The 23,772-nt window shown below is 53.7% G+C and overlaps 1 protein-coding gene and 1 non-coding gene across 3 annotated transcripts in view; one reads left to right on the forward strand and one right to left on the reverse strand.

Moving 5' to 3' along the window:
- The window catches only part of CFAP100 (cilia and flagella associated protein 100), a 50,245-nt gene extending 31,716 nt beyond the window's left edge, over nucleotides 1-18,529 (reverse strand). Inside the window, exons 1-3 of one of the 2 annotated variants that reach the window (XM_039218516.1) lie at nucleotides 18,477-18,529; nucleotides 17,387-17,494; nucleotides 5,627-5,701 (exon numbers count right to left, since the gene is read on the reverse strand). In XM_039218516.1, coding sequence (XP_039074447.1) covers nucleotides 5,627-5,701; nucleotides 17,387-17,435 — 124 coding nt within the window. In that variant the 5' untranslated portion in view covers nucleotides 17,436-17,494; nucleotides 18,477-18,529. Of the gene's footprint in view, nucleotides 1-5,626; nucleotides 5,702-17,386; nucleotides 17,495-17,707; nucleotides 17,739-18,476 lie in introns of those variants that run through there. The other variant, XM_039218517.1, reaches the window with a different exon arrangement.
- Nucleotides 7,090-7,174, forward strand: TRNAR-CCG. Its single transcript has one exon. It is a non-coding gene; the product is annotated as a tRNA-Arg (tRNA).
- Nucleotides 18,530-23,772: the final 5,243 nt, after the last annotated feature.

The following is a 23,772-nucleotide window of genomic DNA, read 5'->3' on the forward strand; positions in this document are numbered from 1 at the left end:
AAATGTAAAAGGCTGCGGTGCCAGTGATGCCTGACATCAGCAGGGCCCGGTGCTGGGACGTGTGCAGCAGCCTTTGGGGCCGCCCTGCACACCCCAAGGCGCACACCCGTGTGCCCTACAGACTGGTTCTCTGCAACCGAGTTCCCGAAGGCAGAACAGAGGCCAGGGCCTGAGAGCATTTCCAGACTTCGAGGGCTGATGCTGGCCTGCCTTTCTGGAGGTCTGTCGCATTTCACACCCTCAGCAGCAGAAAGGGGACACTGGGTAGGGGATTTGACTTTCTGCTCTAAGAGTCTCAAAATAGCTCCGCACAAGATTCGTGCTTCTCCATCACCAGGAGGAGAGAGGCTGGCGGACTCCACGCTGCTCAGGCCAGCAGGGGGAACCAGAGCTGAAGCGGGGGGAGGGGACCCCAGCCTGTCACCCTGGCGGTCCCGCCAGGACACTTCACCCGCACCTGTCATGTGGCGATGGCGGGGAAAGCCCCAAGCCCACAACAGCTTCTACTGTTCTTTCAACTTCTCTCTAAGAATTAAACCCGGTCAAAGTCATTTAAGAACATTGAGTGAGAAGAATAAAGAAAGATTATCCACTCCTGGGCCCAGCCGAGAAGAGGAAGCCAGCAGGGGCCTGCAGTCAGTCCTCAGCAATCCGGAGTTAAGTGGGGAGGTGCGGGAGGAGGGGGTGCAGGAAGGGATGGCTCTGGGCGCCTGCCCAGCAGCCCCGGGCAGAGGCATCGCCCTAAATCCAGACGAGTGAGGACAGAGTCTGGGTCTTTATGTCCCCAGACTGGCCAGTAGCACGCCTGGGCTGCATGTGTGTGTCCCCATCGGAAAGATTAATTACAATAGTTAGTTAGCACTGAGCAGCTAACCATGGGCCAGACCCAGGCCGATCCCTGACTTAATTTTCATTACAATCCTATGAGCTGGGGATTTCTGTTACTCCTCAGGAAACTGAGGCACAGAGAGGCGAGCAGCTCACCCAAGGCCACAGAGCTAGAGGTAGCCAAGTGGGGGCTGGCTTCCGAAAACAGAAATTGCATGTGCAGCCAGGTGAGTAGGGAATGTTTCTGAACGGTTAATGGTTAATGTATGAATGAGCCCATGACCAAGGAAGGCAGTCAGTCGGGGCAAATCATTCCAGAAATGCAGTAGGTTTGACACGTAGAAGCCAGTCGATGTAATACACCCCACTAACAGAATGGGGGAGAAAATTATAGGATCTTTTCAAGAAATGCAGGAAAAGTACTTGATACAATTTGAAACTGATTCTCAATGAGAGTCTTAGCAACGTAGGAATAGAAGGGGACCTTCCCAGTCTGATAAGAGCAAGTGTGGTGAGCTGGTACCGGCCCCCCGAAGATGCCCAGGCCCTAACCCCGAGACCTGTGCCGGGGTTCCCTTATATGGTAAAGGGGACTTTGCGGATGGGATGAAGTTAGGGACCTCGAGATGGGAGGCGGTCCTGGATTAGCAGGTGGGTCTGACGTAATCACAAGGGTCCTTCTAAGAAGAGGCAGGAAGGCCAGCAGCTGGAGGAGGAGGTGCGACAATGGAAGCAGAGGCTGGAGTGACGTCACGGAGGCGGAGAGTGCTGTGCTGGAGGCTCTAGAAGTTGAGGAAGGAGCCAGGAGCCAGGGACCAGGGCGGCTCTGAGCTGGAAAAGGCGAGAAAGCGGATTCTCCCCGGAGCTTCTGGAAGGAACGCAGCCCCGTGGACACTTTGATTCTAGTTTTCTGAGATTCATTTCGGACTTCTGACCTCCAGAATTGTGAGATAGTGTATCTGTGTTGCTTTAAGTCACTGAGTTTGCGGTAATGTGCTATAGCAGCAACAGGAAACTAATACAGGAACCCACGAGAAACCTCTAGGTAGAATATTGCACGTTCTCCCCCAAGATCAGGAACAGGCATGGATGCCTGTCTTTGCACTTCTACTCAATGTTGTAGTTAAGCAAGAAAAAGAAATACAGAGTATAGGATTGGAAAGGAAGGGCAGATAATGTCATCCGAAGGTGATGTGATTGTAGAGAAGAAAATCCCAAGAATCTACAAACAAAAGGGTTACAATTAGATTAGAGATGATGCAAAGTCTGATTGTAACGTGAAAACAAAACTTGTATAAAATACAATATCTTCATGACCTTGGGGCCAGCAGAGAGCTTTAGAACAGTTCATAGAAAGTACCCGCGATAAGACAGTGATGGGTAAGGTGAACTCCATTAAAACTGGGGAACTTTTGTTCATCAAAAACGCACCACTAAGAAAGGAGAAAGCGACCTGCCAAGTGAGGGAAGGCATTTGCATACTTAGAACTGATGAATGATTTGTTTCCAGAATATGTAAAGAGTTCCTAGAAGCCATTAAAATAGAAAGACAACCTGGTAGAAAAGTGAGCAGAGGCAGGAACAGGCCCTTAACAACACAGGGTCTCAGCAGAGAACATACGAGAAGGCGATCACTTAACGGATCGCAGGGAATATGTGACAAAAATGGTACATATCCAAAGGGCCAGGAAAGAGAAAAGCATTGGCAATGTGTCGGGCGGTGGGGAGGCTGTGGGGCAGCGGGAAGGCTCACACCCATCAGTGGTGGGAGTGTGAACTGGGAAGCTGCTGGGCAGTGTCTGCTAGGGTCCAACATTCCACCAGCGATTCCCCTTCTCCGCCAACACCCCGGGGAAGTGAGTGCTCCTGTCCCCTAAACGGCATGCACAGCAATGTTCGTTGCGGTATTACCTGTAATATCAAAAAAGCAGAAGCACCCCGAATGTTTCATCCAGCCCGGAAAGCATGGTACACAGGCGGCATAGGTACACAACAGAACACACACAGCGACAACCAGGGCGGGGCTCTTGTGACCGGCATTTCACGGGTGTGATGTCAAGTGCAAGAAACAGGCCAGGATCGAAGGAGCACAGAGCGTGACCCGCTTGTATGAGGTTCGGGGACGGATGAAATAATTCTGTGGGGAGAGCAGAGCAGTGCTGTCTCTGGGGGAGAGGGAGTTTCTGGGAAGGCGGAAATGTTCTAGATGGTGAATGAGGTGGAGGCTACGAAGTTGTATACGTTTATCGGAACTTATCAAACTGTATACCTCACATTTGTGCATTTCACCTGAACATACCTCAGTGAAGAAGCCAAACGATTCAAACCAAACCCAGATGCCTCCCTCTTCATGTGGTGATCAGTTCAGGCCCAGGGATCTGTGGTTAGAAGAAGCTGTCGGGTGACTGGTTGATGGGAAGGTGACAGAGGGCCAGACAGTCACCAGACGGTCACCAGATGGTCACCACTGGACCCCACCGAACGTGGCACCGCCATGGGCCGGGGGCAGCCAGACGCAGAGGCTTCTTGTGAGAGGTGGAAGGAAGGATTCTTGTGGACAAAATGGAACATCCTATCAAGCATGTAGGGTTCAAGTGTCCCATTAAAGGAAACATGAGGAACAGAGAAACAGTTTCTGTAACAATGATCAGGTAGCAAACAGACACATACGTTCTACAGGGTAATTAACACATCTCTCAATATGTCAAGACGTAGAAAATGAAAGGGGGAGGGGCTCTGCTAGATTTTAAAGAGAGGGAAGATGATCAGCTCTCATTTGAATCCTAATTAGAACGAATCTTCTATAGGAAGACATATCTGAGATAATCGGGTAACTTCATTGTGGCTTCACAGGGAAAAATCCCTATTTTTGAAAAATGTCCGTTGTGGGATGTGCCGATGCAATGACCTGCTTGGATGTGACTTTAAAGTATTCTGGCCAAAAGGGAGGGAGGCAAACCATGAGAGACTCTTGAATGCTGAGAACAAACTGAGGACCTATGGGTGTGGGGGGGAGGGGGAGATGGACATGGAGGAGGGCACTTGTGGGGATGAGCACTGGGCGTTCTATGGAAACCAACTTGACAATAAACTATTTGTAAAAATAAAATAAAATAAAATAAAGTATTCTGGCCAAGTATGGAAGCAACCCTGCAGTCCGTCGATAGACGAATGGATAAAGAAGATGTGATACACACACACACACACACACACACACACACACACACACAGAGGGATATTACTCAGCCATACAAATGAATGAAATCTTGCCATTTGCAACAATGTGGATGGAGCTAGGGAATATTATGTCAAGCAACATGAGTCACTCAAGGAGAGACAAATACACTATGATTTCACTTGTGGAATTTACAACACGAAACAAATGAACAAAGGGGGGAAAAAGAGACAAGCCAAGAAACAGACACTTCACCGTAGAGAACAGACTGATGGTTACCAGAGGGGAGGGGAGTGGGGTGATGGGTGAAACAGGTGTTGGGGAACAAAGCATACAGCTATCATGATAAGTACTGAGCAATGTTCAAGCACTCTACTGTACGCCCGAAACTATTTTAACACTGCATGTTAACTATATTGGAATTAAAATTCTTTAAATGAAAATTAAAAAAATACTCTGGCAAAGACAAAAAAAGAAAAAGAATAAGAGAAGGGTAGATGAAATGGATGTGGCTAAATCTTCTGTACTGGTGATGGGCACCTGAGTTCATTTGACCTTATCTCGACAGGCTTGGATTTTCATAATTAAAAGAAAGAGGAAACGGGGGGGGGGGGGCGCAGGGGGCTGAGAGGCGGGAGCTCAGCCTGCGAGAGAGAGGCTCAGGGAGCGTGCTCACATCTGCCCTCCTCCATGGAAGGGTCAGACTGGCCTGCAAGCCTGCGGGGCAGCACAGGAGGCGAAGAGGGTGGAACGGCACTGCAGAGGCGCAGAGGAAGCAGTACAAGCAGCGAGCTGCCTACCTTTCTTCCTCCTTTCTTTTTTTTTAAATTTGTTTTAACGTTTATTTATCATTGAGAGACAGAGAGACAGAACGTGAGAAGGGGGGCGGGCAGAGAGAGAGAGGGAGACACAGAATCTGAAACAGACTCTGGGCTCTGAGCTGTCAGCACGGAGCCTGATGTGGGGCTCGAACTCACGAACCGTGAGATCATGACCTGAGCCAAAGTCAGACGGTCGACCAACTGAGCCCCCAGGCACCCCCTTTCTTCCTCTTAACAAGTGGCAACCGCATGCCTACTTGAAAACTCACACAGCTTAGCCTCCCTCATAGACACTGACAGCCACAGGACAAATTTTTAGACAGTGGAACGTGGGCAGAAATTGCTGGGTGGGGTCTCTGGGAAGGGTCTTTTTCCAAGGAGGGCTGGGTAGGCTGGTAGGCAGTTTTGCTTCTCCCTTTACCCTTTTCCTCCATGTCTGAAATCAGACGCGATGGCTGAGGCTGCAGCAGCCATTTTGTGGCCACATGAAAACTTCACAGTTGAAACCCTAAGGCTAAAATTGGCTTGAAGGCGGAAAGACTTGGTCACCTGGGCAGTTTCTGAGACCTGCTGTTTGTGGGGCCCCCGGGAGATCTGGACTGCCTCCTACATTTCTCATTACGGGAGGAAAAATAAACCCTGCTTTGTTTACATTACTGTTATTTCAGGTCTCGGAGACCCAGTTCCTCATGGAAGTGGAGACATTTCCCTGTGGCACTGGCGCGGGAGACGGGCCTACGGATGGAGGTGACTGACCCTTGCCCACTCAGACTTCAGCTCCCCGCTTGAGGGCCACCTTTACCTGTTTTCCCACGTTTCTGCTTCTTTTCTTCAATGATTGAAGTCAAACTACTGTCCGTGGACCCCACGATGTTCTCTGGGGAGAGACAAAATGAAGGCCACAGCAAATGACTCATTGGCTCTTGAAGCTGCGAACACAGAGTGAGGCTGGGGAGAGAGCCCGGCGCCCTCACCTGCCTGCTGAGGGGCCCGGGCAAGGCGCCCAGCTTCCCTGAGCCTCGGCTTCCACATCTGAGGCGATCGTACCCGCTTTGCGGGCAAGCTGTGACACCCGTGCACCAAACCGGCCCGCGTGCATGCGTGCCTGGCACACACACGTTTGGCACTTTTGCTTTTGCATCTGCGCATTTGCCTGGAGGGGGAGCGCGGGGCTGGCTTGTGGGGAGGTCACAGACCCGCGCCCTCTGCTTCAGGGCGCTGCCTGGCGCTTGCCGCGAGCCTCCCAGGGCTTCCCTGAGGACCGCAGCACAAGATTCAGGGGTACCCGTTGCCTTGATGTCGTCCCTTCAACTGAAACCCACAGGGAGGGAGGCATTTGGGCTGATGGTTCCTCCTACCCCAACTCAGAAATCATCTGCAGCTTGGAGATTCCAGTCTATGCCAGCGGGGGAGGGCAGCCAGCTGCTGGCAGATGAGGAGGGGGCTGGGAGCCTGGGGGATGCGCTCTGGTGGGCAGCCGGTCCTTCTGGACCAGCTCAGGGGAGGACGCCTCGGGGGCAAGGCAGAGCTTGCGAGGTGAGGGACCTGATTCCCAGGCAGGCCCTGCGCTGCGCGGCGATCGGCTGTGGGAAGAGTGAGCAGAAGAGCTGTCCTGTGGCTTTGGCAGGAAGGTCAAGGGCGCGGGGCTGAAAATTCAGATGCCCGCAGGCCCCAGTGCGTCTATAACGGTGAGCAGAGGGGAGGCAGTAGGGAGTGGTGAGGTGCGTGGAGAATTCAGGAGCACAGGCGGCGGAGTGCGTATTTCCCACCTGGCTGACGGAATGTATGGCTCAATTTCCAGGTAGCAACATTTAACTAACTAGATCATAAAACCCAGCAGACACCGCTATTATTTGAATAGATGAAAGCCAAGCCAACCAAACCAAAACTCTAATGAAACTCAACTTTTGTCTTAATGGAAAAAGCAATGCACAGGCACAGCACAAAGCGTTACCGACATAGTCGGCCGTGTTAGGACACGTTGCTATGTCCAAAGTCCTCACCGGAAGCCCTCACTTCCAAATGGATCTTTGTTTATCTAAGCAGAGGTATTTTTGCACTCGCGTGCTGAGAGGCCCCCTCACGTCTTTACTGCAAAATGCAGTAAAGCAAAGTAAAAAAGTAAAGCAAAGCAAAGTGCTATGCCAGGGATGAACCTTGAGGACACTGTGCAGAGTGAAACGACACACACTGTGTGATCCCGCCTCCACGAGGTCCCCAGAGCCATCAGATCACTGCAGACAGAAACTAGGAAGGGTGGGGGGTGCCTGGGTGGCTCAGTCGGTTGAGCATCTGACTCCGGCTCAGGTCATGATCTCACGGTTCGTGGGTTCGAGCCCCGCGTCGGGCTCTGTGCTGACGGCTCAGAGCCTAGAGCCTGCTTGGGATTCTGTGTCTCCCTCTCTCTCTGCCCCTCCCCTGCTCACACTCTGTCTCTCTGTGTCTCAAAAGTAAATATAAACATTTAAAAAATTAAAAATAAAAAAAAAGAAAGAAACTAGGGAGGTGGGTGCCGGCGGCTGCGGGAGGGTGTGGGGAGTTAGTGTTTCACGGGGACAGAATTTCAGTTTCACAAGATGAACACGTCCTGGGGATGCATGGTGGTGACAGTCGCCCACCAGAGCGAGTGTACTTACGGCGCCACCGATCCGTATATTTAAAAATGCTCAAAAAGTAAATTTTGTTATGGATCCTTTACCATAGTATTTTAAAAGTTAGAAAAAAGAAGAGAGGGGTGCCTGGGTGGTTCAGTCGGTCGAGCGTCCGACTCTTGATTTCGGCTCAGGTCGTGATCCCAGGGTTGTGACATAGAGGCCCACGTTGGGCTCTGTGCTGAGTGTGGAGCCTGCCTAAGATGCTCTCTCTCTCTCTCTCTGTCTCTGCCCTTCTCACCTTCTGGCATTCTCTCTCTCTCTCAAAAGTATATCTGCTCACGCACAAATCTCCTTGCTCCTTAGTCAGGTTTCCTGGGGGACCCTGAGGCTATTTCTTTTTTTTTAATATTTTTATTTATTTCTAGGAGAGAGAGAGAGAGAGAGAGAGACAGCGTGAGCAGGGGAGGGTCAGAGAGAGAGGGAGTCACAGACTGAAACAGGTTCCGGGCTCTGAGCTGGCAGTCAGCACAGAGCCCGACACGGGGCTCGAACCCACAAACCGCGAGATCATGACCTGAGCGAAAGTCGGACGCTCAACCGACTAAGCCACCCAGGCGCCCCCCCGAGGCTATTTCTCATCTGATGCAATTTCCAAGCTTGTGCAATCCTTCTCTGTCCCCGGCTTGGGCTGGACCATTTCCCACACCTGGAATTTGTCAGTCTGACGGGCGATAGATGCCTCTGGGTTTTAATTTGCACTTCTTACTCACGGAAGAGATTGTGTGCCTTTTCAGATGCGAATTATCCACTGGCTCCTCTCTGTTAGTATCCTTTGCCCGGGTTTTTAAATTGGGACGCGGTAGTTTGTAACTGATCTTGAGAACTTCTGTTAGAGGACCCCGGCCCGTCCGTTTGTCAGAGCTGCTGGGAATATGTTTGCTCCCGCTGATAGGACCCTTACCTTTGGACTGTCTGTCCCCCATGCATTTGCCTTACAGGACATTTTAATGTTTACTTAGTGGAATGTTTTATTGTGTGTCTTGCTTAGAAAGGCATTCTGCATCCGAAGGTTAAGTACATTTAAAAAGTTCCTGTTTTCTTCTAGCACTTTAACAGGATAATTTTTTTTTTTTTTAATTAAAAAGCTTTAAAGATGTAAGCTTACTTTTAGAAAAATTCGCCAGGAGAAACAGGGAGAGCTGGGTGCTGAATGTCCGCATAAAAAGTGATAAAATGCCCCTGCCCCGCCCCCAGCGGTGAGAGGACGGGGTGCGGCTGGGCCTGCCTCCTGCAGTGGGGGGGGTCGGGGGCCCAGAGCTCAGGCAGCGTGCTGGGTTCCGGTGTCTGAAGAGACCCCTGTGGATGGAGGCCTGGGGACCAGGGGACTAGAGGACGGAAATGTGGGTGTCACTGGCGACTAGATGGAAACTGAGGCTGTGGAGGGGGTGAGAGGGAGGGCGGCCCAGGACACAGCCGCAGGGGCCCGATGGTGGAGGCGGAGTCTGGCAGGGAGGCGACCAGCGAGGACCGGAGCCCAGGGAGGAGGCCTGGAGGAGGAGCGAGGGGGGAAGGTGCCCTCGGAGAGGCCTCAGCCATGCCCCCCCAGAGCGAGATGGGAGGGGTGGAGGGACCGGGCAGAAGCCAGGATCCCGCAGGGTTAGGGAGGGGGTGCAAGTGACATGGTGGGTTTGGCCAGCTCTCAAGAGGTCGCTGTGAAGGGGGGGCATACAGTGGTCGGAAAGGGGCCATGCAGCGGGTACCAGGTGCCCCCCAGGACACAGAAGGGCCACACAAGTGGACTGAGTTGAGGGGTCGAGGAAGAGGGGTAAGTCAGTGCTTTTAACAGTAGGAGCCTTGCCCACCCCTGGGGGTGAGAGGGCAAAGGAGAGACACGTTCTGGAACATACCAAAGAGGTGGCTGTACGGAGCCTTGACCACACCTAGCAGCCCGGCAGACCGTTGTAAAACACAACTTACAAAAACCGATCACGTGTTCACATCCTCTGTGGCGGCCACCACCGAGCGTGGCCCCCAGCGTCCCTGGGCTCCTGGTACTCGCGCCCTTCCGGCCCGCGCCCCCCCCCCCCCCGGCCGTGGAAGTGACAGTGTGTGGCTTCTGGAGCAAGCTCAGAGAGGACACTGTGGCCCTGCCTTGCCACATCTGGGATCACCTGCTCTGGAAGCGTCAGCCCCAGCCAGCCGCCCTGTGACTGAGCCTGCCGGAGCCCATCCCCCAGCCCCAGCCAAGCCTTCAGTGACTGCAGAGAAGACCCCTGGCCCAGAGCCCCCTAGCCCAGCCCCTCATGAGCTCCTGACCCACGGAAACTGAGCTAACCCGTGCTTACTCTTGTTTTAAGCCACGAAGTTTTGGAGTAATTTGTGACGCAGCAGCAGAGAACCAGCACCCTCTTTAGAGGCATCTCAGGGCCTATAGGACGGGGACCCGAACCCACGTGAGCTGGGAGACCCCGCGTCATCCAGCCAGCGAACTCTGCAGCTTCTTGCCTTGCCCTGGCCACTCGGGGACTCTCATGGACCCTCCAACAGGCAACGCCACTGTCCCCTTTGCTTTTTTCACACCACCTGCGTGCGAGCCCCTCAGCCAACACGCCCCCATCTGCTGTTTACTAGGAAGGCGTCCTGACCCCTCGCCAGGACAGGGGGCCCCGCCTCATGCTCTCCCGGAGGCGGCCCTCCCCTCTCTGGGACGCATCACTCTGCGGTCGTGTAGGGGTCGCCTTCCTTCAGGAGCCCGGACGCTCCTTGAGGACACGTGTGTTAGCCGCGTCTTGTTTCTACGTCTGATGCTCTAATGTCTGGATCTTACCCACCCGCAGGGATGGTCTCTGCCTCCGCCCTGGGGTTGGCCAGTCCCTAGACGGTGAAGAGGAGTTGCCGAAGAGTGGGCGCCAACCTGCCCAGAGCCCACACCCCCGCCTCCCACCTCTGCTCGCGGGCTCTCATGCCCAGGGCCCCTTGCCCTGCTCCGATCGCCCGAGGAGGTCCCAGCACCTCAGGACAGCCCGAGGCCACAGTCCTGGTCACACCAGTCAACCCCCAGCCCGCATACCCTGCCTCGCCCGTCCCTTCCCACGGAGACCCCAGCAGGCTCCTGCCCCCTCTGCTCCTGACCCAGCCCCGCTGTCCTGTTTCTAGGGACCAGTGAGGAGCACAAACCACCTTCCCAATGGCAGCCACCCGCTCATCTCTTGGGCTCGCCAGACCTGAGTAGTAATGAAACCTACCTTTTGTTTATTATTTTTTATTTGTGTGTCGATTTTAATATCTATATCATGGCTGACATTTCAGCAGTTCTTTTTTGTTACATTGATATATCTACAGGGTACATTTATGATTGCTTTTTTTTCTTTTCCTTCTTTAAAATTTATTTTTATTGTTTTAAAATTATGAGTGTTTAGGCTTTAACATTTTTTAAAATGTTTTATTTATTTTTGAGAGAGACGTAGAGACAGCGCGAACAGGAGAGGGTCAGAGAGAGAGGGAGACACAGCATCTGAAACAGGCTCCAGGCTCCGAGCTGTCAGCACAGAGCCTGACGCGGGGCTCGAACCCATGAACCGTGAGATCGTGACCTGAGCCGAAGTCGGACGCTCAACCGACTGAGCCACCCGGGTGCCCCTATACCATTCTTTATCCATTCATCAATAGATGGACACTTGGGCCGCTTCCCAATCTTGGCAATTGTAAATAATGCCGCTATAAACACAAGGGTGTGTGTATCCCTTTGGATTAGCATTTATGTGTTTTTTGGGTAAATACCCAGTAGTGTGATTGCTGGATCGAGGGGAGGTCTATTTTTTTTTTTTTAATGTTTTATTTATTTCTAGGAGCGAGAGAGAGAGACAGCGTGAGCAGGGGAGGGTCAGAGAGAGAGGGAGTCACAGACTGAAACGGGCTCCAGGCTCTGAGCTGGCAGTCAGCACAGAGCCCGACGCGGGGCCCGAACCCACGAACCGCGAGATCATGACCTAAGCGAAAGTCGGACGCTCAACCGACTAAGCCACCCAGGCGCCCCTATTTTTAATTTTTTGAGAAACCTCCGCACTGTTTTCCAGAGCGGCTGCACCAGTTTGCACTCCCACCAGCCGTGCAAGGGGGTTACCTTTTCTCCACACCCTCACCAACACCTGTTGTTTCTTGTGTTGATTTTAGCCGTTCCGAAAGGTGTGAGGTGGTATCTCGTTGTGGTTTTGATTCGCGTTTCCCTGACGATGAGTGATGTTGAGCATCTTTTCTTGTGTCTGTTGGCCATCTGGATGTCTTCATTGGAGAAATGTCTGTTCATGTCTTCTGCCCATTGTTTAAATGGGATTGTTTGTTTTTGGGGTGTTGAGTTTTACAAGTTCGTTATACATTTTGGGTACTAACCCCTTATAAGGTATGTCATTTGCAAATATCTTCTCCCATGCCATCGGTTGCCTTTGGTTTTGTTGATCGTTGCCTTTGGTTTTGTTCATCATTTCCTTGGTTGTGCGGAAACGTTTTATTTTGATGCAGTCCCGATAATTTACTTTTGCTCTTGTTCCCTTTGCCTCGGGAGAACTATCTAGAAAAAAAGTGAAGCCTACACCTTGAAACAATAGGAACCATGCCTGTCTCATCTGTCCCCAGCTCCCAGCATCCGTGATAATCTCAGGATGGCAGGGCGATGTCTGGACACGGTGCTGAGGATTCTCTGGTCCTCACTGGGAGTGGGGCAGGAGGGGGCCCCGTCGCTCACTCAGGGTCTGCCGGCCAGTGTGTTTGGGCACATTCTCGCTGCCAGGTGCTGCCGCAGGTGCCGGCGAGCCCTCTGAGTCTACACTCTAGACAGGTGACAAACACGAGTAAGACAAGGGGTTGGGCTTCCAATACTTTTGTGTGCGTGCGCAGAACTAGAATTGCCGGATCATGTAATTCTAGGTACGCTGTTTTTTTCTAGGTGTACTTTTTTTAAGGGACCACCTTACCATATTCACAGTTAGTTGCACACCTATTTACATTCCCCTCAGCAGCGCGTGTGGATTCTAGTTTCTCTACATCCTGGCCAACACTTGTGACTCAGGATTGTCTTGATCGCTATCCTACTAGTGTGAAGTGATATCTCGTTACGGCTTTTGCTTACATTTTCCTATGACTGACGACAGTGAACATCTTGTCATGTGTTTATCGGCTCTTTGGAGAAATGTCTATCGAATCCTTTGCCATTTTTTTTTTTTTAGCAGGGTTGTTCATTTTTAGTGTTGTCGAGGTTTAGGAATTCTCTCTACATTCTCGATATTAAGCCCTTGTCAAAGATTTCCTTAAATGTCTGGCTCCCAGAAGGCTGAGAGGGGAGGTCCTATCTCTTTAAATGCTCACCGACAGGGGCGCCTGGGTGGCTCAGAGGGTTGAGGGGTTGAGCGTCTGATTTCAGCTCAGGTCGTGATCTCACTGCCTAGGGCTCTGCGCTGACAGCTCGAAGCCTGGAGCCCGTTTCAGATTCTGTGTTTCCCTCTCTCTCTGCCCCTCCCGCGCTCACGCTCTGTCCCTTTCAAACAGACCTGGCAGGGAAGTCATCCCCGCTCCTGGGGTTGAAATCACGGCCAGCCCCGGTCCTGGCTTCTCAGCCACCAACCACACAGCTGGCTTCGGGGAGGAAAAGGTCCTTGCTGCCCACGGTGGCACCAGCAAGCCTTGCCAGGGCCTCGGGCCACCCCACCCCCCGTTGTTGCCAGGCTGGAGGCTGCTCCACGAGACGCCCAAGTGTCCGTCTAGACTCCAGAGTTCCAAATTTGGATCCTCACAGCTCCTGCCAGCTCAGAAGTTGTTTTGGAGGCAGAACAGCTTCCTGGATCTTCCCACTCCAACAATTTCCCATGACGTCACCTCCTGCGTAGACACTTCACTCTTTTAGATGCCGCTGTGAATGGAGTTGCTTTCTTGATTTCCGCAGTGGATGGCTCAGTGCCGGCGTGGAGGAACACAAATAATTGTGGTGTTTTGACCTCGCACCTGCAACCTGGCTGGATTCACATATTAGCACCGGCAGCTTTCTGGTGGGTGCTTTGGCATCATCTTTATATAGGAGCATGTCGTCTGTGATAGCTTCCCTTCCTCCTTTCCGGAGTGTGCCTGGCGGGCTCAGCCAGTGGAGCGGGCAACTCTTATCTCGGGGTTGCAAGTTTGAGCCCCACATTGGGTGCAGAGTTTATTGATAAACAAAATCTTTAAAAAAGAAAAATACATGCTCTGGCTAGAGCTCCCAGGACAGAGTTGAATAGCTGTGAGAGCAGACATCCCTGCCTAATTCCGACCTTCAGGGGAGCGCTTTCGGGCCAACGGAATTGTACTGAGGACCGGCCACTTGCCGGGCTCTGGGGAGGGACAGTAGCAGGCAAGAAGGGCCAACACCCCTGCCTGGGAGAGAGAGACAGGCTGCAGGCGACGCAGGCTGCAAGGTGGAAAGGGGTACCGAGAACAATAAGGCAGAGGGTGACCCGTGAATAAGCTCCTAAAGGAGGCGCAAGAGGGAGCCACAGGTAGCTCTAGGGGAAGGGCGTTCTGGGCATGGGGACAGCAGTGCCAAGGCCCCGAGGGGAGCGTGCCTGGCCTGGCCTGGCCTGGGAACACAAGCAGCGCAGTGGCAGGAATGGAGCAGCTCGGAGAGGGAAGCTGCTTATTGCTTTTCCGGCCAGCTCTCTGCAGGGGGCCTGCCCACCCGCCCCACAAGCCTGCCTGGGAGGCCTTGGGTCTAGCTTGGGCTTTCCCCGGCTCCTCTGTGTGGACAAGGTCTCCATCAAATGTCCTCCACCCTCTTCACCAGGGCTGAGGCCTTACCCAGGGTCTTCAGGGAGGCTGTGGGCGAACAGCCCCTCTCCCTGTGGCACGGACAACAGCATCCGTACTCGTAGAAGCCATAGGCCCAGAAATGGTGCCATCTCCTTGCTTACAGCCCCCCTAGCCTCTCGACAGAACTGAATAATCCTCGGGGCGCCTGGGGGGCTCAGTCGGTTGAGCGTCCGACTTCGGCTCAGGTCATGACCTCACAGCTGTGAGTTCAAGCCCCGCATCGGGCTCTGTGCTGACGGCTCGGAGCCTGGAGCTGCTTCGGATTCTGTGTCTCCCTCTCTCTCTGCCCCTCCCCTGCTCGTGCTCTGTCTCTCTTTCTCAAAAATAAATAAACATTAAAAAAAAAAAAAGGGGTGGCTGGCTTAGTCGGTTAAGCGTCCGACTTTCGCTTAGGTCATGATCTCGTGGTTCGTGGGTTCGAGCCCCGTGTCGGGCTCTGTGCTGACTGCCAGCTCAAGCCTGAAGCCTGTTTCAGTCTGTGACTCCCTCTCCCTCTGCCCCTCCCCTGCTCGTGCTCTGTCTCTCTTTCTCAAAAATAAATAAACATAAAAAAAAAAAAAAAGAACGGAATAATCCTCCCTTGCAAGGCCCAACCCAGGTTGCTCCAAACTGGCCTTCTGTCTCTTCCTCTCACGCTGCAAGCTTGTACCGGCCTCAGGACCTTTGTTGGGCCTTCCTCACTGCCTGAATGCCCTTCTCTCTCTTTCATCCTTCAGGATTGTTATGGATAAGTATTGAATGTCACATCTTCTGAGAGGCCTTCTCTGACTACCTCCCCCATTTAAATTATGCCCTATGCGCTGCCCAAAGCTTCCAGAAGGTTTCCTTTCTACGGTTTCTCGGCTGGTAAATACAGACTGACTATTGCCTTTCCAATGTCTGCCTCCCTTGTCGCAATATAAGTCCCCACGAGGGGGAGGGTTTTATTCACTCCTGAGTCCCCAGCGCTTAGAACAGATGCCCGCATCCAGCTGGCACTTAATAAAGCTCTGTGGCTGAAGAACAAGCCCAGAGCTCACTCCCTTGATGTCAAGCTCCAGCTGTCTTGGCCCAGACCCCTTACCCACCTCTCCACCCGTATTCCCTGGGCATCTTCTTCCGACTCAGGCTTCACACACTCACTGGGAGACCGAGGCCCTGAGGGTGGGGTACTGGTGTACTAGGGATTGCTCCCATTCCGCAGATGAGGTAGCTGAGGCTCACAGAGGTGCTGTGCTCCACCGGGTGTGCCTGACCCCAGCGCCTCGGCCCTCGGCTCTCTGGGTAGCGCTGGGGTCCAGACATCCTACCTGTACCTGGTCCAGGCTCGGAGCTCAGTGTCCCCAGACCCGTCTCCCCCAGGGACCTCAGAGTCTTTCTGGCCCCTACCTTAGCCCCCAGCTCCAGCAGCTGAACCCAGGATGTCAGGCTCAGTAGCCCTCCTGGCCTGAGTGCCCCCACTGAGTGACTTCATGTGCCTCCGTGCATGCCCCTGCCTGGCCTGGTCTGGCGAGCCTCCTGTTTACATGTCACCTGCAGAGGACACGATATACTCGGCCTCGAGGGTCACAGGGTACACCCCACCCCCCCACCTTGTAATCCCCTCCTGGTTCTCCTGGATGAATCAATACAGCTTAAATACATAGTTGAAGTTTATCACTTCAACTCTCCTGTGATAGTGCAGGCATGTTGCATTGGTGTGTGTGTGGGTGTGTGTTGAGTTAATTTGTTATCTGCAAACATTTCAAAGCTATTTTTTTTTTGTAACCCTATTTCAGCCTTTCTTCATTTTTCAATTCATTCTGGAACAGAGTGCGTGAGCACACAATTGGCAACGTGGGGACAAGGGGGGATAGCTGTACATGTTTGGAAATAGGCTAAATGCCACTCGCCATGGATTGGTTAACTACGGTACACCCACCCTGCGGGATTCCTTCGGCGAGTAACTCTAGAAGTCAATGGGAACTCTTGATATACTGATAAGAAAGCGTCTCCACACTGTCTGGGCTGATGGAAAAGCAAGGTGCAGGAAGCCCGTGTCTTGCGTGGCCGTCTGTGTGAGGAAGGGATGGACTGTATCTGTCCGTATATGAACCGCATCTACGCGCCTGGGTGCACAGAGCCCACGCACGGAGCTCGTGGGGGAGGAGGTGAGAGATTGGAGCCCCTGGCCACCTCTGAGGAGGGGGTACGTGGTATCTGGGGACAGGTGGGGCCTTCACAAGAGGGGCCTTTGAACACTTTGGAACTCTGAACCACGGCCATACTTTACCTATTCAAAAACAAACTACAGGCTGAAGGCAGTTAAGAGCACGCGGGTGACTATGTGTCCCACTTTGCTGCCCTCCCCCCCCCCGGCCTGGTGGCCTCCCTCCAGGCCACCCAGTGGGGACACCTGGCAGCAGGCGTGTGACTTCAAAGGAAGCAGGATATTCTCCCACCAGGGCCTGGGGCCAGCTGGTACCTCCTCTGGGCTCAGCCCAGCGACCATTGCCGCAGAAAAGCCGAGAGAGGCCCCTCCGCTATGGTTCCTTCCACAAAGCCTGTTATGGGGCGAATGGTGTCCCCCACCCCTCCAAGTTCATACTTGAAGTTTAATGCTTGAAATCCTAACTTCCAGCACCTCCCAACGTGACCCTGTGAAGAAATGGGGTCATTGAAGACGTAGATGCGGTCACGGGCACTAGTGTGGACATCCAATCCTGTCGGACGCCTGACCTTAGTGGAAAGGGGAAATCAGCAACAGGCGCGCACACAGGCAGAACGCCATGTGCCGGTGAGGGCGGAGACAGGGGTGACGCAGCTACGAGCCGAGGAACTCGGGCATTGCCAGCCAGCTCGGAGAGTGCCTGGCACAGACTCTTCCTCGTGGCGCTCAGAAGGAGCCAGTCCTGCCGCTGGCACCTGTATCGTGGGCTTTGGCCCCCAGAAGCGGGAGACGAGAAATCTCTGCGCGCTAAGCGACCAGTGTGCTGCAGCACTTTGTCAGAGCAGCCCAGGGAGATAGAACATGGAGTTTCTAGGGAACTTGGCAAACCTGTGACTTCTGCCTCGTGGCCCGATTTGGAAACACCTTAACCTGCACCGAGTCTGGACCTCACTATTCCACGCTTCCTAGGCTGCCTTTGGCTCGGAGCCTACGCCAGCCCCACACTTACTGTTGAAAGTCATGTCCTTGGAGATCCTTGTAGACAGTGTCTTGGACATCTGGGCACAGGAACCAAGGCTTGTTGCAAAACTTGGCTTTGGCTAAAGGCAATTCCAACCTGAGGAGGGACACAGTGCTTGAGCCAGATGATCCCCAGGCCCTCACCCCCGTGTCCCTAGGTGGCTGAGAACAGCTGGCATTTACTGAGGGCTCACCATGTGGCCAACACCTATAGACCCCTGCCCGCCCTCCCCCCCCCCCGGCCTCTCTCCCCTCCTTGACTTGGTTCTGATTGCCTTGCCTTATCTTTCTGTTTCTAGAACATGCCAACCTTGCTCCGTCTCGGGCTCTTTGCATTTACCACTTCTTTGGCCAAAAAATGTCCACCCACGCCCAGCTGTGGGTGGGAGGGTCCTCTCCCTCCCCACTTCAGCGACGTCTTCCCTCACCACTCCATCCAGATGGTTTCTTTCCCCCAACCCCCTATGACCTCGTTCGACTTTCTTCTCTGCAATTACCGCTATCGGACTTGTCATAAAAAAAATCCGTGCATTGCCCATTTCCCCCTTGAAAGTAACCTCCAAGAGAACAGGGGTCTTTTCTCGCTTGGAGGCAGCGGGCTCATCAAAGCGCCTAGCGGGGCATCTTTGGAGCGCTTAACGATTTGCTGAGTGAATTTTCATTTTGCAAAGAGGAAGCAAAGCAGAGATTCAGTGAGGTGTCCAAAGTCACACAGCAAAGAAGGACCATAGCTGAGATTCCAGCCCAAGATTCCTTGACTCCGAAGTGCGAGCTGTTCCAGCAACATTCGGCTACAGCTCAGGCCTGGAGAGGGACTAGGTCGCAGCGCCGCGCCTCCTAACACCCCTACCCGTTAGGGGTGAGCCTCGGGCCGTGTAGCAGGGGTGCACGAGGCGTGGAAGGCTGGAGGGATGGCTAGGGAGTAGGTATGTGATAAAGCGAACAGAGTAACGGGTAAGGACAGGCGGGCAGCCTTGCAGAGAGGCCTTGCAAGGGGCGCCAGAGGAGCCCTCCCCCCGCCCCACGCGCACCCCGGGCCCCGCGCACCCCACCCCCATCCGACCCCCGCGCGCACCCACCGGCCCGCGTGCCAGGGCTAGTTCCCGGCTCAGGAAGGCCCGGCCTTCTGTTTACGTCGCCATGGCAACCATTCTCCTCGCAATCCAGGGCGGTGACGTCCCAAAGCCAAGGCGCCCGGCTGCGTGGGGGTGGGGCCTGCGGGCTGCAGGGTCCGGGCGCAGAGAGTCCCCAGCCCCGCTGTCCCCGACGGTGTCCGGGTCGGGGCCTGGGCCGCGGAGTTTCCTCCCTCCGGCCTTCCGTGTTCTGTATTCCTCCAGCTCTCTACTTTTCGCTCCCCGATTCATTTATTCAGTGTGCACCTTGGGGTGCGTGTGGTGCAAAAACAGACCCGCCGTTCTGCCGAGTGGACCTCACTTTCTAGAGGGGCTGTTCTCAAAGTGTGGCCGCGGGGCCGGCAGCATCAGAGATGCCGGGCACTCGTTAGAGAAGTCATTCTGCCCCTTTCTGAGCAGGGAGTCTAGGGCCAGAGCCCCCAGGCTGGGCGGTAAGCAGCCTCGGGTGACTGCATTGCGGGGTAAGGAGGGAGAACCCCTACTCCAGGGGGCGAATGAGACGCGTAAGAAAGCACAGAATGACAAGGGCTGTCAGTGGACAGGGAGGCACTGAGATGGTAAAGAGCAGGGATCCAGTGGAGACAGCCCAGATCCACCAGCGGAGGTGGGCTGGGGTGGGCCCCCGCGTCCCCAGCTGATATCCTGTGTTCCTTCAAAACAGGAGAACCCCTCAAGCCCTCACCACTGTCACCACGTTGTCGCATGCATCTAGGGAATTTGCAGAGTGACAAAGGCTGCTTGGAGCTGGGGCGCGGTCGGGGCTCCGTCCTTCTAGCAGGATCCGTGCCCTGTGCCAGCAAGCGGCCAGTGAGAATCCAGCGGCTCCTGGCTCTGCCCAAGGCAGGAGAACTGGGTGGGAAGACCAGCTCCACGGAATGTGGAGGGGCTCCCTGAGACGGAGGGAGCGGGGATCCCTGAATCGCCACAGTGTTCCAACTGACGGTATCTATGGGGCTTTGTACGAGAGACGAAGGAAATATTGTGTTAGGCCATCTACGTGATTGTGTGTGTGCGTGTGTGCACGTGCGCACACGTGCGTGCTCACACGTGTGGAGGGGAGCAGCTAGCATTTAATACCCTGAATAGACAAGTGGTGTTTCGTTACCCCCAGGATAGAGGTCCTCGCCCTGTCGTGTAAAGTCGCCGCCTGTCCGTGTAGCAGCAGAATAAAGAGCTGTGCGTTGGAGTCATGTGTCAGCAGGAAAGCAAACAGTTTCAAGATGGTTTATCTCAGACACTTATTGTTTAAGGAGACTTTTAGGAGTCTAGAAAATGGGTGACCCGAAGAGAGAAAAGCTACTGAGCAGAACTACCAATTTGTTGTTATTCACAGGTAAGTTTACGAACTGTTGCGAACTACCCGCGCACCTTTGCAGAATGTTCCGTGGGCCCGGTGCTGTTCGCTGTGCCCGCTGAGCGCAGACCTCCTGCGAAGTAGGTCTGTTATTACCTCCGCTGTCAGTGAGGAGACTGACACACGCCCAGCAAAGCCAGGGAGTGCCAGAGGCAGGATTTACCGGCAGTTGAGTTTTATCTTTGCTCTGAACCAGACACATCTGGACTCTGACCCGGAATTGTTTTATAATTTTATGCAATTATCCAAAGCAACGATGCATGCACTTTGAAAAAAGCCTGAGAAGTCCAAAGGCGTACTTCATAATAAAGACACATTCTCTCTGGTCCACGCGTATTTCTTGTCTTTGCTTGGGCTATCGGTTACGTAGAAGATTAGACAACTCGAGAAAATGCGGCCTTTTTAAACTTTTTTTTTATGTTTTATTTATTTCTAGGAGAGAGAGAGAGACAGACAGCATGAGCAGGGGAGGGTCAGAGAGAGAGGGAGACACAGACTCCGAAATAGGCTCCAGGCTCTGAGCTGGCAGTCAGCACAGAGCCCGACGCGGGGCTCGAACCCACAACCGCGAGATCATGACCTAAGCGAAAGTCGGACGCTCAACCGACTAAGCCACCCAGGCGCCCCTTAAACTTTTAATTCGAGCCTAAAAAATCTAACTAATAGATATGTGTTCATTGTAGAATCCAGGTGGTGGGTATGTGAAGGTTCATTACAACATTCTTGCAATATTTCTGTATGTTGACGTTTGAACAAGTATCTTATGAAAATTCATAATGGAAGATTTGGGGCCTCAGATGAGGCTTGTGTGCCAATATTATAGTATGATCCGAGGGGCGTGTCTGACTGAGAAGGCCCGTGTGTAGGCCTGCCACCGTCTGCAGAAGGGGCGTCCCAGCCAGGTTGCCGTGATCTCTGCGAGGAAGCTGAGGGTGCGAGACACGAAGGCATTTGTCTGTAGGTGGCAGAAGTGGGACTCAAACCGAGGCAGTCAGGCTCCGGAGCGCGGGCTATCGAGGCCCACCCGGTGCCGCCTCCCATGGGCCTCGGGAACCCAGGGGCGGGAGATCGACTCTGACCCGTTCCAGCCCCACCCACGCTTGTCTGCCTGGGCTGGTTGGCCCCCGGGCCCCCCTAACTCAAGCCGACCCTAGAACCTCTCTCCCGCTGCGGTCGTCAGGTCTGGACGACGTGCGACACACGCGCTGATAGCTCTCTGCTGTCTGGAGGCTTCCTGAGGAGCAGAAGGGAACAAACCTGCGGCAGGCGGAGACGCGGGAGGATTTCGGGGATGCCCAGTCGGGACCAGAAGGGCCCCCGGTGGTCAGATGCCTCACTCGCCTGCACATCCTGCATCTGGATTTCCTTTTGACCCTTCCCGCAGCCTCTGAGGTTGCAGGACATGGAAAGAGACTAAACCATGTCTACTCTACTGCACCGTGTGCCGGCTTTCCACGGGCGTTGCCCACACGTGTCTGTTTCCGCTCGACCTGCTGCGCGTGGCCGTAGCTCCGTTCAGGCCGTAGTCTGCAGTCCCTCCACCTGCTGGGTATCAGGGGAAGCTGCTGAGCCTTGACAATGGGTCTGAAGCCCAGCGCCACTTCCCGCTTGGGGACACCTCCGTCCCCACTGCCCTCACTGGCCTTTGCCGCGTGCTAGCCCGGCACGCTTTTTATGTCCCGATCATCGGACTTCTCCCCTGCGGGCTCAGAGGCACAGATGGTTTCACTGGTGTCTGGGGAGAAACAGGGTGACTTTGGGCATGGATATTTGGCTGCAGTGTTAACAGGGATAATAAGAAAGGTCTTGAAGCCCAGGGTAGGATTCTGAGGATTCTGTTGGCTTGAATCATCATGGAAGGGATTGTTGGGTGTGTGTGTGTGTGTGTGTGTGTGTCTGTATGTGACATCATTGGGACCAGATTAAAGATGCATAAGGAAAAATAAATAAATAAATAAAGATGCATAAGGGGTACCTGGGTGGCTTAGTTGGTTAAATGTCCGACTCTTGATTTAGGCTCAGGTCATGATGTCTTGGTGGGCGAGATTGAGCCCCGTTTCAGGCTCTGGGCTGGGATTCTCTCTCTCCCTCTCTGGCCCTCCCCTGCTCTCTCTCTCTCAAAATAAATAAAGTTTAAAAAATAAAGGCTGCATAGGCTCTCCATAGGCAGATAGGGCCGTGGGGGAGAGAATCTGGGGAGCAGGGGAGCCTGAGCTGAGTTCAGGGAGCATGAGCGATCTTGTGAGGTTGGGGGTGCCAGGTGTGTGTTGGCAGAGGCAGTGGGGGAGGGGGAGGGTCTGGAGGGGGCCAGGGAAAGGTAGGCAGGTGTCTGCCACGTCACTGAGGCTGGAAGGTTGTCACATCACTGCTCACGGAGCACGAAGAAGACAAAAGCGCTGTCAGATTTGCTATTCAGTTGAACCTTTAGCTTCGTGGAAAGGATGGGCTGGGGAGAGCTATGAGGAAGCCATTTCCAAGCAAGAGATGATGTTGACTTCGATTTAAGGTGGAAGCAGTTAGGGTGGAGAGAGGCTGAATCAAGCCACGTGTGGGTTACAGGGTCCGAGGCTGGCTGTGGCGGAGGAGGCAGGTGACTGGACGCAGGCAGCCTGAGCGTGTTGGCTGAGATGAGAACGAGGGAGGCGCAGAACACGTGCTCAGGGCTCCTTTCTGGAGAGAGGCTTCTAGGAGCGTAGCTGGCTGACAGGCTCCAGCCTGAGCGCATCTGGGCTGAAGCACAACTTACACCGAAGCCACACTCTCCCCGGGGCCACCCCCAGCCAATGCCTGAGCACGGTGGGAGCATTAGACGCCATTTCCGCCTTGCAAGGGACGCCACCCGTGCGCAAACTTTGCTTCCTGTGGCCTGGACAAGACCTCTTCAAGAGCCGGAGCCTGGGGCTCCCTCTGCCCTTTATCCGAATGGGAATCACTCCCAACAGATCTCTTGTACATCTGTATCTGTGTTGGCATTTGCTTCCCGGAGGATCTGCACTGACGCGGAGGGTGGGGGTGGTGAGGGAGAAGAGGGTGGGTTGTAGAGCCTGCAGGCTGTCCCCGGAGCAGGTGTGAAGAGCCAGGGAGGGAGGCTCTCTGGGAGTGAGAAGTCACCATAGCCTGGGGGGGGGGGGCGGAGGGGGGGAAGAGTCCCCCTGCAGCAGAAGGGGAAAGCAGGGACTGAAAAGTGGCAAGAAAACTTTGGCAAATGTGTTTCAGACAAACAAAGCCAGAGGCATAGAGTTTAAAGAGTGGCTGCCAGGACAATTCGACAGGGCCTTTCAATAAGCGGTACTAGAACAACTGGATTTCCAGAGGCAGAAGAAGGAGGTTGGACTCCAGCTCACACCAGACACCAAAGTGAACTCAGAAGGAGCCTTCGACCTAATGTAAGAGCTAAACCTCTTAGAAGAAAACACAGGAGTAACCTTTGTGACCTCGGGTTGGGTGACCTTGGGTTGGGTGGCTGTTTCCTAGCTCTGACACCAAAAGCGCAAGTGACAAAAGAAAAAAACCAAAAAGACAGATTGGATTTCAGTGAAATTATTAACTTTTGTGCTGTAAAGGATACCATCCAGAAAGTGGAAAGAGTGGGAGAGAATATTTGCGAAGCATATATCTGATAAAGGACTCGTATCTAGACTATATAATGAACTCCTGCAACTCGTTAATAAAAATGCAACTAATCCAATTTGAAAATGGGCAAAGGATCACAATCGACAGTTCTCCGGAGAAGACAGACAGATGGCTGACAGACCCATGAAGAGATGCCGGGCGTGGCTCGTCATCAGGGAGATGCAGCTCAAAACCACGGTGAGATATGGTTTCACACCCAGTGGGATGGACCTAATCAAAAAGGCAGATAATAGCTAGTGTTGAGGCGGATGTGGA

This window comes from Hyaena hyaena, unplaced genomic scaffold (assembly GCF_003009895.1).
Source record: "Hyaena hyaena isolate Hyena2069 unplaced genomic scaffold, ASM300989v1 scaffold_775, whole genome shotgun sequence".
Classification (NCBI taxonomy): Eukaryota; Metazoa; Chordata; class Mammalia; order Carnivora; family Hyaenidae; genus Hyaena; species Hyaena hyaena.